Source organism: Melanotaenia boesemani, chromosome 23, assembly GCF_017639745.1.
Source record: "Melanotaenia boesemani isolate fMelBoe1 chromosome 23, fMelBoe1.pri, whole genome shotgun sequence".
Lineage (NCBI taxonomy): Eukaryota > Metazoa > Chordata > Actinopteri > Atheriniformes > Melanotaeniidae > Melanotaenia > Melanotaenia boesemani.
The window spans coordinates 19,089,084-19,101,689 of record NC_055704.1 but is presented as its reverse complement, the minus strand read 5'-3'; the positions used below and the strand labels follow the sequence as shown (position 1 = coordinate 19,101,689).

Here is a 12,606-nt window from a genome sequence, read left to right as displayed (position 1 = left end):
ATACCTGGTTGTAAAGGTGACTAATCAATTTTTCCAACAATGTATACAACTGCACTTGGTTTTAAATAGACTAAACACAAATTTCCTTACTTTTTTTTTGCCAAGTTTATTTACTTTCTGCCCTTTCAAGCTCTTTAGAACTCTGTTGTTGCCTTTTATACTGCATTTCCATTTAATTAAATTCCACCTATTTCCTGTTTTCCTGTTAAAATAAACAGGGAAAGACTTTGGCATTGTACTACACTGTATGTGGCATGTTTTTAAGTGTTCATTAACTTCAACAAAATGCTAAGAATCCAAATGCTTGCCACCTGCCAGGGCCCAAATGATTGAAACTTATGGCCTCGTTTTTTTCTGTTAGATACAAGAAACTACTGATTTAGTTTATCTCCTTTTCTAGTTTCTCCATCAGGAAACTGACAGGAGATCAGTGCTGGAGAGCCATCTGCTGTTGTTCGCCGAAGATGGATGTAAGTCCCTCTGCCCTTCTGCTTTTCTGCTTGTCTAGGCTACTATAGCTTATATTCATCAATCTGCCAGGAAAAAAATAGATGGAATGGGATGCAGTTGCGTAGTTATTCTCTTGTGTTTTTCAGATGTGGATCTGTACCATGTGCTGCTGAGCAAACAGGAGGGTTATAGAGTGGTGAGTTACACACATGATATAAATGAATAGTGTTTGTTAGATCGGCTAAAGATCGCATTCAGGACTTTGTGGTGTGCAGTTTTTGTGAGCGCATGGTCAGTAATTAGTGAGGAAAACAGCTAGATTTACATAACCTCAGTGCAAGGAATACACCTACAGTATACCAAGTGTGTTTTCCTCCAGAGGAGGTTTACATTAAGAATTTATTGAGTCTGCAAAGCTGAATATGAATGTGTTTGTGTGCACCAGGTGATGGCAAATCCCGAGCGTTTGTCCAAAACAGCAGAGAGAATCGTAGAGGATTTCTGCTGGGTCCAGTGGGACGGACACATGCAACGGCTTTACTATCTCACTCTCAAGGTGAGGCAAACAAATACATAAAAATGATGCCATATATACACACATATTCATCCACATGGCTGTGAATAATGTAAGAATAACATAAAATGGGTAAAATGTCTTACAGGAAAAGTTTCTGCTTCAGTGTGTTCAGTTCTTCCCAAACCATAACTGTGAAACGGTGGTATGTCATCTTTAGTTCTTATATGCTTTTATTGTTTGTTTATTTTTTTGTGTTGGAATAATGCAACATGCTTGGTGTTATTGTTCAACAGCTGGAGCTCCTGTTAGATTTGCCAGCAAATTCTTTCCGCACAGTCAAGTAAGGACACCACTGATAATATTTTGTGGATGTTAAATTAAAGTTTGCTGTATAATTTCCTATACCTTCTTTGTTTGTGTGCGTCTCTCCAACAGGTTTGTAAATCTGGGTTTTGACCATTATCACACTGAAAAACCAGAGCAGGAGCTTGTCAGGATGCAGGTGTTCACAAACAGAATAGGTAACACAGCTAATCAAATCTCAACTAGTTTAACAGTTGTAGATGAGCTGATATTGAACTTGACTAACTCTGGATGTTTCTGTGTTTTGTATTTCTGGGTGAAAATAAGAAAGTAAGTCAACATCAGGGCGTGCAGTATGACGTAATCTGCAGAACATGACAGGGCAGCAAAATGCTAAATAAGTTGGATTGTTAATTTGAGCACAGAAGATCACCAAATTATCATCATCTAATAATAGTAATGATTCACTGATCAAACAAGAAAGCTTTGCTTTCCAAAATCCCAAAAATATGTATAACTGCATTAAGCAAATAAGATAAGAGTATTGTACTTGATTATATATTTACTTATATAAATGATCCAATAATACACGTCAGTGGCAAAAGTATAGGGATGTGTAGACTTCATAGTTGTCAAAAAGTTAAAGTTGTGCAACTTTTTTAAACAATAAGGATTTATAAACATAGGATCATCATTGGGAATGTTACTGATTTCATTTTCAGTTTTATTATGGATCCTGATTCTAATCGATCCCTGGATTTCATCAAAAAGTAATAATTTTCATATTGATAAAAAAATCTGCTCACATAAATCATGTGTGTGGTTGTTTATGTAGATATACAGTCTATTCACACACACAGGCCCTGACAGAGAACGATCCTTTATTTGTGAAATAGCAGCTAAATCCGTAGGGGGGGTTTATACATCTTACACAGTTCTTCTGCAGACCTGTATACCGGCTGGGCTCAGGAATCCATGAAAATATTTGAAACTCCTCTTTTTCCTTGGATACCCAGTACCGGGTATTTTCTTATCAATTCCTGTTTGTTCCTGCAGCTTTATTATAACATACAAAAAAGAAATGTAAATGTTCATCAGGCTGATAGCGATTGCAAAAACATCTCCCCAAGAGTTTAGACTTCACCAGCCCACAGTTTGAAAGATTGCATACAAATATTAGGAATTCATAACCACTGGTACTCTCCAGTAACAACACTGAGTTATCTTTGAGTCTGTGAGGCCACAAAGAAAGCCACGGTATCTGGATTATGAGCCTCCACGTTTTACTCCTGAAAGATATTTATAGAAAAATAAGACTTATATTTTTTAATTGGCCTGTTCAGAGTTGAAACTTTTCTGTAGAAACAATTGGGCATGACTTGCATGACAAATTCGCTGTTACCAGAAAGGTTAAGGTGCAATTATTTCTGCACAAGTAACAGCAGATACTACAAGCAAAGATTCACATACTTTTGCCACACTTGGGATAATTAATGTTGAGTAATTTTTCTCAGTAAATTAATTATTTACTAATTAGCTGAAACTAACACAATTTAATCTAATCTAAACTAATGATGCTTTAGGTCAGAGATGTAGAAAACTCTGAAAGATTCACAAACTTTCCACCTACACAGGACACTGTGTGACAAATAAACAGTGTATTTAAATGTAACACTGCTTAACTGATGTGAAATAATCAACATGGGCTTATTTTATTTATTAATTTAACAGCTGATTGAAGCACAGCATTTTCACCCAGTTGATTTCTTCTAAATGATGGCTTGTCCTATTACAGATGTTATCTGTGTTAGTTGATAGCAAATGTAGAATTAGTTTATGTCCCAACTTCTTTAACTGTCCCGAATGCACATGATTTATCACCCAATGTGTGATCCCTGACTGCTCTGATTTGTGGTTTACTTTTAGGAAGTATGTGTGTGTGTTACAGCCAGCTCCTAAAAGATGAACAGGAACTGATCTACACTCTGGTTTTAGTTCATAAAGGTACTGTATTTATGTGTGATCTCCCAATTCCTTACTCTGTCTGTCGCAGCTTCTTGGTGCACATGGTAACAAACCTGGTTCCTTTCACATCTTGTAGACTGCAGCAAGACGTTCCGAGTTTCTCTGAGCAACGACAAACCACCACAGAAAACCACACAGCTCCACCCGCTCTTCATCCCCATAGGTTATTGCACACACAGACACATGCAATGCAGGCATACACACTCAACAGAACACTTAGAATTCCAGCCATTACAGGTAAGTTTGTAAGCACAGTCAAACCCATACAAATGAATGTGTGTATCCTCAATTTGCATAAGGTATTCCAGCATTCCAAGATTTTATTAATTGTTTTTAAAGTTTTAAATGGGTTGGCTCCCTCATACTTGTCAGAGTTGCTACACCAGCATGTAATATTTTTTAGTTTTATTCTAGTTTTTAATTCTAGTTTTGTTGTTTTTATTATTTTGAAGATTTTAGCTTTTTTTTTTTTTTATCAATTTTTTATTTCTGTTTTTATTTTCATTGGTTTTTATTGTTTTATTGTGTAGTGTTTTATTTTCAACTGGAGTGTTTTTGTTCTATTGTTCAGCACTTTGGGCAACTGCTGTTGCAGAAAATGTGCTATATAAATAAACTTGAACTTGAACTTGAACTTGGACAACATGTACTTTGACTGTGATACTGTGTTTTTATATGTAGGTTACTACATCCTGGTGTATCTGCAGGGTAATTTCCTCCATTGTATTAACACCAGGCAGCAGGAGATGCTCTGCCACTCCCTCTTCCTTACTGGTAACACAGTTCTTTTAATGGCTGCATGGTAGCTTGTTTTACTTTTTTCTCAGCTACTGTACATACTTGCTTTCTTTGACATGATTTATACTTTTTCTGTTGAAAAGATAATAATAATCAAATTGAAGTGTGTTTCTGTGCCTTTTTCTCTGCTCCAACAACATTAAGGTCATGATGCGACCTTAGGATTGCAGTGCCAGGCAGCTGATGTGACTGTGCTGCATTCAGAGGAGCAGTGTAATGGCTGTCTGTTGCAGCTGGTCAGTGGGAGAATCCACACTGCTCAGCTCAGCCCTGCTTACCTGCTTCAGATACTGAGATCCACACGTTCTAAGTGAGTGGGATTCAGAAATGAAGAACTCAAGGAGTTGTTATTTTGATGTCTTATGCATATACAAAAGCGGAGTAAAGGTGTAAGGGAGGCAGGCAGATGATGAAGAAGAGTTTTTTGTGCATTCCCTTAAGCCAGCAGACACTTTGAATTGAGCCATCTAGCTTGATAAAGATGCAGCATTGGCCTCCTTGCTGTTTATCTCCTGGACAATTTTTCATTCTGTTCACTTGCTCCCTTTACAAACTTAAATCCACTTTGTAAACAGCACATACATCAAAATACAGTACCTGACTGGTTGGTTATCTGGCTTGTGCACCCTCCTCTGTGTCTGTGCTTATGTTTTTTTAAAGGCAAGTTTGTTGTTTTTTGTCCTTTTCCCAAGGTGTCCCAGCAGTAAGACTGACCCTCAGCGCCTGGCTGCCCTCCACTGCCTGCTGGTTTACATGGGAAATGACCCAAACCTGGAGCTGAAGGTGCAAATGCAGACAGCATAATGGAGTGTGTGGAACAAAGATATTGACCTTTAAAGTAAAGTCTGCACCTACTGAGCTTACACCAGAATCTAGCAATGAATTTCTATTCAAAACATTATTTTTGTAGAACGTGAAATCAAGAGAAGCAAATGCATTGATTGTTGCTTGGTTTAAAACAGCAAAACAAAACACAAGATCAATATGCTCTCCTTGTGGGAGAGAGAACACAGTGGAGGTGGCAGGGTAACGAAGCAAGGAAAAAGAAAAGGGAAATCTGTCAGAGTATGCAGCTACATATATCCCAATGTACAGACTTAAGTCACTGTCAGGCACTTTCCCTAAAGGAAAATTGATGCACAGCTAAGAATGATTAATAGATCCAGGTACAGTCTGCACTCTCTTTGCACTTTTGTGTTAATGCTGTAGGTGTCAACCCTGAGTTGGAATGAGCAGCTGGAGAAGGCAGAAAAAGAAAAGACAAGATGCTGTAATAAAATAGGAGAGGAGAGAAGACAAGTGGGCAGAGATGAAAACCAAGTCAAAGACAGAAAGGAAGAGATTTCTTTCGGGCACTGTGCCGACTATGAATGAGACTCTTATTAGTGTTACATCTAAAATAAGATGTTCCAGCCGCTCTGATAGAGTGCAATGAATTTTTCTTTAAAGGTTAAATGAGTCACCAGCCTCATTAGTGCAGCTAGCACTGGGAAACGGGACACTACACAGAGCTTTTGTAGTCTTTCTAGTTCTGTTAGTAGGACCAGCAGACCGAAAGGTAATGGCTTTAATAAAGGTGATTGCTCATTAACATTTTTCTTTGTTCATATAAGATTACAGCTTCAAGGAAATATCATCCAAATGAAGCTTTCTTACTCCTCTTTTTTTCCATCACATGTTATGGTTTAATTCTAAGCTTAAGTTATACATTTACAGGCTTAACTGACTAGTGGCAAAAACGTATTGGTCTCATGAATAGAGATCTGATGCTCGCTGGTTGTGAGATTTACAGGATGAAGGGTATTATTGTAGTTGTTGTTGTGATACAAACTACACTTAAATGCAGAGAGTTCTTATCAGCAGCTGGACCTGTACACACCCTAAACAGAAAGTATACTTGAGGCTGACGGGAATGGCTCATGTTTTCCAGGTATCTGCTCATCAATTAAAGTAAAACTATTAAGCTATGGCCTGAAAAAGAAGTCATCTGGTGGTGATTAGTCTGCAAGCAAAACCAAACCATCTTTCCCTCCCTGTTTTCAGAAATATCATTTCATTCTCTGGGTTTTACTTTATGCCCCTATGATTCCAAAATTTCCATTGCACATAATTAGAGCAAAAACTTCTACAAGACCCAGAGTGAAATAAACTGTGTCAATTTTCCCAAGATCCTCCTTCAAGCCATAGATTGTGGTCCTATATCATGTGTAAAATAATTCTGTTGTTGTTTGAATTTATTCTATTCATTGGCTTTTGTTGTTTTTATCATTAGTCAAAGTTTCTGCACTAAAATTTCTTGACAATGTTTAAGTTTGAAAACTATTCTGATAATAGTTATGTGCTCATGTGTGAAAACTAATCAACCACAAAAATGTTTGGTTATTCATTAGTTTAGGTTATGAAAATACTTGGTTGGGTTTAGGACAGAGAACTATTCAGTCACTAAGGGTTAGATTTAGGCCAGAAATATATTTAGCTAATGGATTAATTTGTTTAGGTGACAAAAATACTTGGTTTGGTTTAGGCCACAAAACTAATTATTAAGTTTAGGCCACCAAGTATCAGGTTAATTGGTTGGTTTAGCTTATGGAAATACTTGCTTAGTTTTAGGACACTTCTATTCAGTAATTGGTTTGGATTGAACACTGCAACTTCTTGGTTAGGTTTAGGGAAGACAGGTTTAATTTAGGCAGCCCAAGGTCACCATAGAAATTACTCTAGAGAACTTTTATTCCTACCATAAAATATGTCCAAAAAAGATCCTAAAGGAACTGATCCTACTTTTGAAATAAAAAGATGTACCAGAGTTTAGGCAGAGGTTTAGAGGTTTTATGTGCTGTAAGCTTAGCTAACTAGCGTCAGGCTCAAGCTTTTCATTCTGTAACACACAGAGATAAAAAAGTACATTTTCCCATCCAAGTGAGCAAACATTTGCTCAAAAGGAACCTATTCCTGTAATGTGTTGAGAATAAACTAAAACCAGCCATTCTGCAATATGGATTGTTCACAATATAAGGAAATGTAACACAGAGACTGAGCACCCCACACTGTAAAGTAAAACCTGCCTCCTGTGTTTCTGTTATGCCTACAGATTATTGAATGGCTGTGTGACAACGTGAATGCCTTTGAATCCTTTGATCAAATCCAGGAGTTCATTTTAGGTCAGTGGCAACTGAAGTCTCCTGAGCATCACTTCCTTCTAGAGTCTTGGTGCTCTCTTGCTTTTTTATGTGTCTTTCAGCCTGTGATTACGTGACTGCTTACATCTTGCCCACACAACCCTGAATTCTTTCATTATCTCCTTTTGACTCCTAAACTAGTCCTCAGACTTGTGCCTGGAATCCCACGCAGGCTTGTAGAGTTAGCAAATAAATGTACTTTTTTTTAAGTATTATGACAAGTATGGTTAAGTCCTAGTAGACACTACATATTTGTATGTCTCAGCTTGTCTTTCAGGTGTTCTGTGAAAACAATAACTTAAAAATATTAATTTACTCAAAGGAAAACTGGCGAAGAATAGATGATTGCAAACAATAATGAAGCACCTGGCAGAATACATTTGCATTTATTTGTGTTGAAATAACTACTTTTTAAATTAACACAGGTGTTATTGTGCAGAACAAAAAGACAAATATGCAAATTAATAAATAAAAAAATATGTTTACTGTGCTTATGTTGTTAGCAGTGGGACATTTGCTCAATAAAAATTCAGTGTTTTGTGTGTTCAAAATCTTGGAAATAAGAATTCTGTATGAGCTTTATCTGTTTGCCTGTCTCTCTTTCTCTTACATAGCTTCTTTGTACAGAATAGGATATGAAAAGTCTCTTGGCTTGGATAAAGTCCTGCCATACTCTTCTGTATTTGAAAAGAAGGTATCACACACACACACACACACACACACACACACACACACATACACACACATTTTTGCATGCATGTGCATGTGCATAAATGCATAAAAGGAAACTGGCATTTCTCTGTGTGTATTGGTGAGAGTGCAGAGGTGGACACACTTGCTCTTCACTTAAGTTCTTTTGGGCCTTGAGTACTTACATAAACACACACTTTGGTTTTTCTTTCTGTTGTAGGACATCCCATTGTGTTTGTTGGAGGTCCCTGGTGTGTTTTGTACCACTAAACAGCATCTTGAAGCTGTTTTCAAAGGGAAGGTGAGGACACATGTTTATTAATAAGCAACATGTATGACTTGTCTTTATCAGGTGTTAAACTGGGTAATAGCATCTCCAGTAGGCCTCCTCTCTCCTCAATCCTGTCTCCTTTAGACTGCTTGTTTTCTGCTGTTGTTTTTTTTAAAAGATATTTGCATTTTTTTAATTGCTTATTAATGTCACCCCGGAAAACAATAGGTTTTTACATATTCTAAGTCTGCGCGTATGCAGTTCAGATGCAAATATCCTCCGTCGTTATGTCCTTGCCTTGTCACAGTGGTGTTGTTTCTGCATATATTGCCGTGCAGGCCAGGGGTCTCCAGGGTTTCTGGTCAGAGCTGCATTTGAACACAGAGAGGACAAAATATCTGGACACAGTTCCCAACCCCAGATACAGAAGCTTACACATTCAGGATGACTGGCAAAAACTGGTGAGTGTGTTTGTTGTATGTGATTTTGCAAAGAAAGAAAAAAAACTAAACTTTAAATCGTTACATCCACATTGGAAATGCTCGTTAATGTGCAGGAAAGGAAAATGTGTTCTCTGATGCATGTCCTTGTCAGCATACCTGCGGGCCTTTGTCAAACAATGGCAGCCTACTTTCAGCCCTCCCATGATGGTTTTGTTGTTTCAGAAGTCCGAGAAGAGACCCTCCAGCCACATGAATCACTTGGAGGAGAACACAAAGAAGTAGGTCTGCCTTGTTAGGAAATGTGCACCAGACTCACCCTGCTGAAACCGGAGGGAAGGAATGCATGAGTGCTCCTCTGCACTGTCTATAAAAAATTACATATTTCTCTCTAATGAGGTGCTACAATGTCACACTTGTAAACCTCATAAGGCTCGCAACACCACTGTTTTAACTTGATAAGGTCGGATAGTTGGTACTTTTTAGCAGTGTGCCCTGGTTTTTACAGTATAAGGTGATTGGACTGTTTATTGGTTGTTAGAATCAACTTTGGGTTATGTTAAAGTTTTCAAACCTAAACTTATTGCACTTGAGATGATCCAAAAAGAAAAAAGTAATAAGACTAATTGTGCAGGATCTTAACAAATCCAATAAAACCTTAGTGAACCAGATTTTATGGTAGAATCCAACCATTTAACGTTTATGACATTTTATTATGGAAAGTTGTTCATTTGGAAATGCAGTTTTTGATATGGTGGGGTTTGCCCCATTTTCCTTTTGTTGTTTAATGTATTTTGCCTTTCAGGGTCACTGTACTAATCTGCTGTAAACCCACTGGGCCCTGCAAAACTATTTGAATATTAAAAATGGCTCATTAGTTCATAATTTGCTGCTTTACAGCCTAAACAGTCTTTAAAGCAGCAGGGTGGCATCTGTAAGATGACTAAAAGTAAACTACAAGTGGAAGCTGTTTTGCAGTGCTGCATATATTTTAGGCATGTAACACAAAAACACACGAAAAGCTCCAGTTATTGTGCTTCTGGTGTGATGAATGGAAATGTGGAACAGGGGTTTAGTTTAGTTTCCACAAGCAAAGGCAGTGCAAAACAGAAAACACTGACCTCAAAGAACAACATCTGTTCTCAGTCTGATCGCCTTGTAAATGTCACAACATAGTTACTTACTTCTGCAATGCTTTACTCCCCTTGGAGTCTTCTGTCTTTTCTGATTTTCAATATCTCAGTAAATTTAAAGGGATACAATAAAATAATTATTATTTGCATGAATGTGAATGTTAAACAGGTTATGTTCAACCCTGATTTAAAGAAATGAAAACAATGCATTTGCAAATCTCATAAAACCATATTTTATTCCCAGTAGAAGAGAAACAACATATAACATATTGAAAATGAGATATTTTAACAAACAAACAATCATGGAAAATATTAACTTATTTTTAATTTGATGGTAGCGTCACATTTAAAAATAAAAGTTGGAGCTGGGGCAACAAAAAGACTGGAAAAGTAACTGGCTTAAATTGAAAACAAAAAAGAAACAATATTTGACAATTAATTAGGTTACCGGCAACAGATCAGTAACATGACTGGGTATAAAAAGAGCATTTCAGAGAAGCAGAGCCTCTCAGATGATAGATAGAGGATCACCAGTCTGCAACAAAGTGCATCTAAACATTGTGGAACAATTTCAAAATATTGCTCATCAATATAAAATTATGAAGACTTTGAAAATCCCACCAAGGACAGTGTATAGCATTCAATCAGAGGATCAAAAGGGAATCTCTGTGCGCACCGTGCAAGGTTGAAGGCTGAAAGTGGATGCTCATGATCTTCAGGTCCTCATAAGGCACTGCAATAAAAACGTACACCATTCTTTACTGGAAATCATTGCATGAGGTCAGGAAAAATTCTAGTTTTCACAATCTGTGAACACAGTTCACCATGCACGAATGCAGGTAAAAGCTTTATCATGCAAAGTAGAAACCATATGTGAACCTGATCCATAAACAATATGTGAACCTGATCCATAAACACATCTGTCCTTTCTGGACCAAAGCTCATTTAAAATGATTTGATACTGAGTGGAAAACTGTTCCGTGGTCAGAACAGTTTTTATTTTTTGGTAAAACATTGGATGCCATGTCCTGCAGACTAAAGGGGAGAGAGACCGTCCAGCTTGTTATCAGCAGGGCTGCATTAGTGCCTATAGCGTGCGCAGCTTCAGCACCTGTGAAGCTCTATTAATGCTGAAAAGTACAACAAGCTTTTAGAGTTGGGGTGCCCAAGTTCGGTCCTTGAGGTCTACCATCCTGAAACTTTTAGATGCAACCCTTCAACAACACACCTGAATAAAATGTCATCTGCATGTCATTCAGCTCTGCAGACGCCTGGTAACGAGCCAGTCATTTAATATCTGCTCCCACCCAGACAGCGTCTCTTTCAGGGAAGACCTTGCAGATTTTAGCAAGACAATGCTGAACCACATCCTGCATCCATCACAACAGCATGGCTTCACAAGAGAAGAGTCCAGATCTTTCACTGATAGAAGACATCTGGAGCATCAAGAAGGCAAAAATCCAGCAACAAAGGTCCAGGACTGATGCAGCTAGAGTCCTGCATCAGACCAGAACAACTATTCTCTCTTAAAGCTCCAGCATCTGATCTGTTCATTTACCAGATGTTAAAAGAAGAGGAGATGCTACATAATCACCCTATTCCAACTTTTTAGAGATGTGTTGCTGCCATCAAATTCAAAATGAGATTCAACATCTGAGATGTTGATCAAAGATGGTTTTAATGAGATTTGCAAATAAATGCATTCTGTTTCATTTAAACTTTAGGTAGTGGACCAACTTCTTTGGAATTGGGGTTGCATGATTCCAAAAAATTCACTTTATGTTTAGAAATGGTTTAGAAAGAAGAAACAGAAGCAGTGATTTGATGATGGAGACATACCTGAATGTACCAAATTAAACAGACGTCCGATTTGTTTGCCTCAGAGATCAAACCAACGGACTTGTAAAGTTTCTCCTTTAGGCCAAACTCCAAACCTGCTTATGAATGTTTTGCTTCCATAGATTTATGTTTGCTGCAGCAGTGCAACATTCCACTGCCTCAGCCTAAAGCCTAAAAAGTCAAACATATAACAATACTGACTTGATAAATTGTTTTCCTTGTTTTCTAGAGTTCTTTCAATGGTGGACACGTGGTGTCTTGGTAAGAATGCCTGAACACACACATACACCCACAAGCATCGTTCCAGAGAAGCACACTGTCATAACACATGAACTTTAAAAAAAAAGGAAAAAGAAAACCTCAGCTTATAATGTAATACCAGACTTTGTGGAGGTGTGTTTGGGTTTGTGTTTTCCTTTGAGGCAGAATTCTTCATTCCCACTAGAGAATTTGCTGTTTTATCTCAGATGGAGAAGCTGTAAAAGAGAGGATGGAGGAAGGGAGGCAAAAAAAAAAGGGGAAAATGAAGAAAAAAAAAAGGGGCAGGAATAGATGAAGAATGCTACAGTTACATAACAGCGAGGAGCCCGGTACTTCCCTGTCCTCTCTCTTATTTGCCTTTTCTTTTCTGCCTTCTCTTTCTTTCATGACTTCAGTGCAGCTGTTTTATGTCAGCCTTAACACGGGACCTCCTCTTACCCTCAATAAATCCACAAATATGATCTCATATACCCACAAACCTCCTTAGATTCAGTCAGAAACACAAACTTACAAACTGTTCTGTATTTTCCTGTACTGTGAGTACAATCCTTCTTCCAAAACCACTAGATTACCATGCAAACCGTAAAATGATCAATTAGCTATCAAAAGTTAAAGATATTTCTGTATTTGTTGGAAACAGATATTCATCTGAACTTGTTACTGGCAACGTGATTCACAAACACTGAATCAGGGGAAGAAA

The 12,606-nt window shown here is 37.7% G+C and overlaps 1 protein-coding gene across 2 annotated transcripts in view; it reads left to right on the top strand.

Annotated features, from left to right (window-relative positions):
- The window catches only part of LOC121634973 (gamma-secretase activating protein), a 36,029-nt gene that overhangs the window by 4,655 nt on the left and 18,768 nt on the right, over positions 1 to 12,606 (top strand). Inside the window, exons 7-23 of one of the 2 annotated variants that reach the window (XM_041977947.1) lie at positions 401 to 470; positions 597 to 646; positions 896 to 1,006; positions 1,113 to 1,169; positions 1,261 to 1,307; positions 1,403 to 1,488; positions 3,266 to 3,274; positions 3,372 to 3,458; positions 3,977 to 4,069; positions 4,238 to 4,403; positions 4,786 to 4,876; positions 7,185 to 7,254; positions 7,887 to 7,966; positions 8,183 to 8,263; positions 8,572 to 8,694; positions 8,899 to 8,954; positions 11,875 to 11,906. In XM_041977947.1, the coding sequence (XP_041833881.1) occupies positions 401 to 470; positions 597 to 646; positions 896 to 1,006; positions 1,113 to 1,169; positions 1,261 to 1,307; positions 1,403 to 1,488; positions 3,266 to 3,274; positions 3,372 to 3,458; positions 3,977 to 4,069; positions 4,238 to 4,403; positions 4,786 to 4,876; positions 7,185 to 7,254; positions 7,887 to 7,966; positions 8,183 to 8,263; positions 8,572 to 8,694; positions 8,899 to 8,954; positions 11,875 to 11,906 (1,309 nt within the window). Of the gene's footprint in view, positions 1 to 400; positions 471 to 596; positions 647 to 895; positions 1,007 to 1,112; positions 1,170 to 1,260; positions 1,308 to 1,402; positions 1,489 to 3,196; positions 3,275 to 3,371; positions 3,459 to 3,976; positions 4,070 to 4,237; positions 4,404 to 4,785; positions 4,877 to 7,184; positions 7,255 to 7,886; positions 7,967 to 8,182; positions 8,264 to 8,571; positions 8,695 to 8,898; positions 8,955 to 11,874; positions 11,907 to 12,606 lie in introns of both variants that reach the window. The other variant, XM_041977946.1, reaches the window with a different exon arrangement.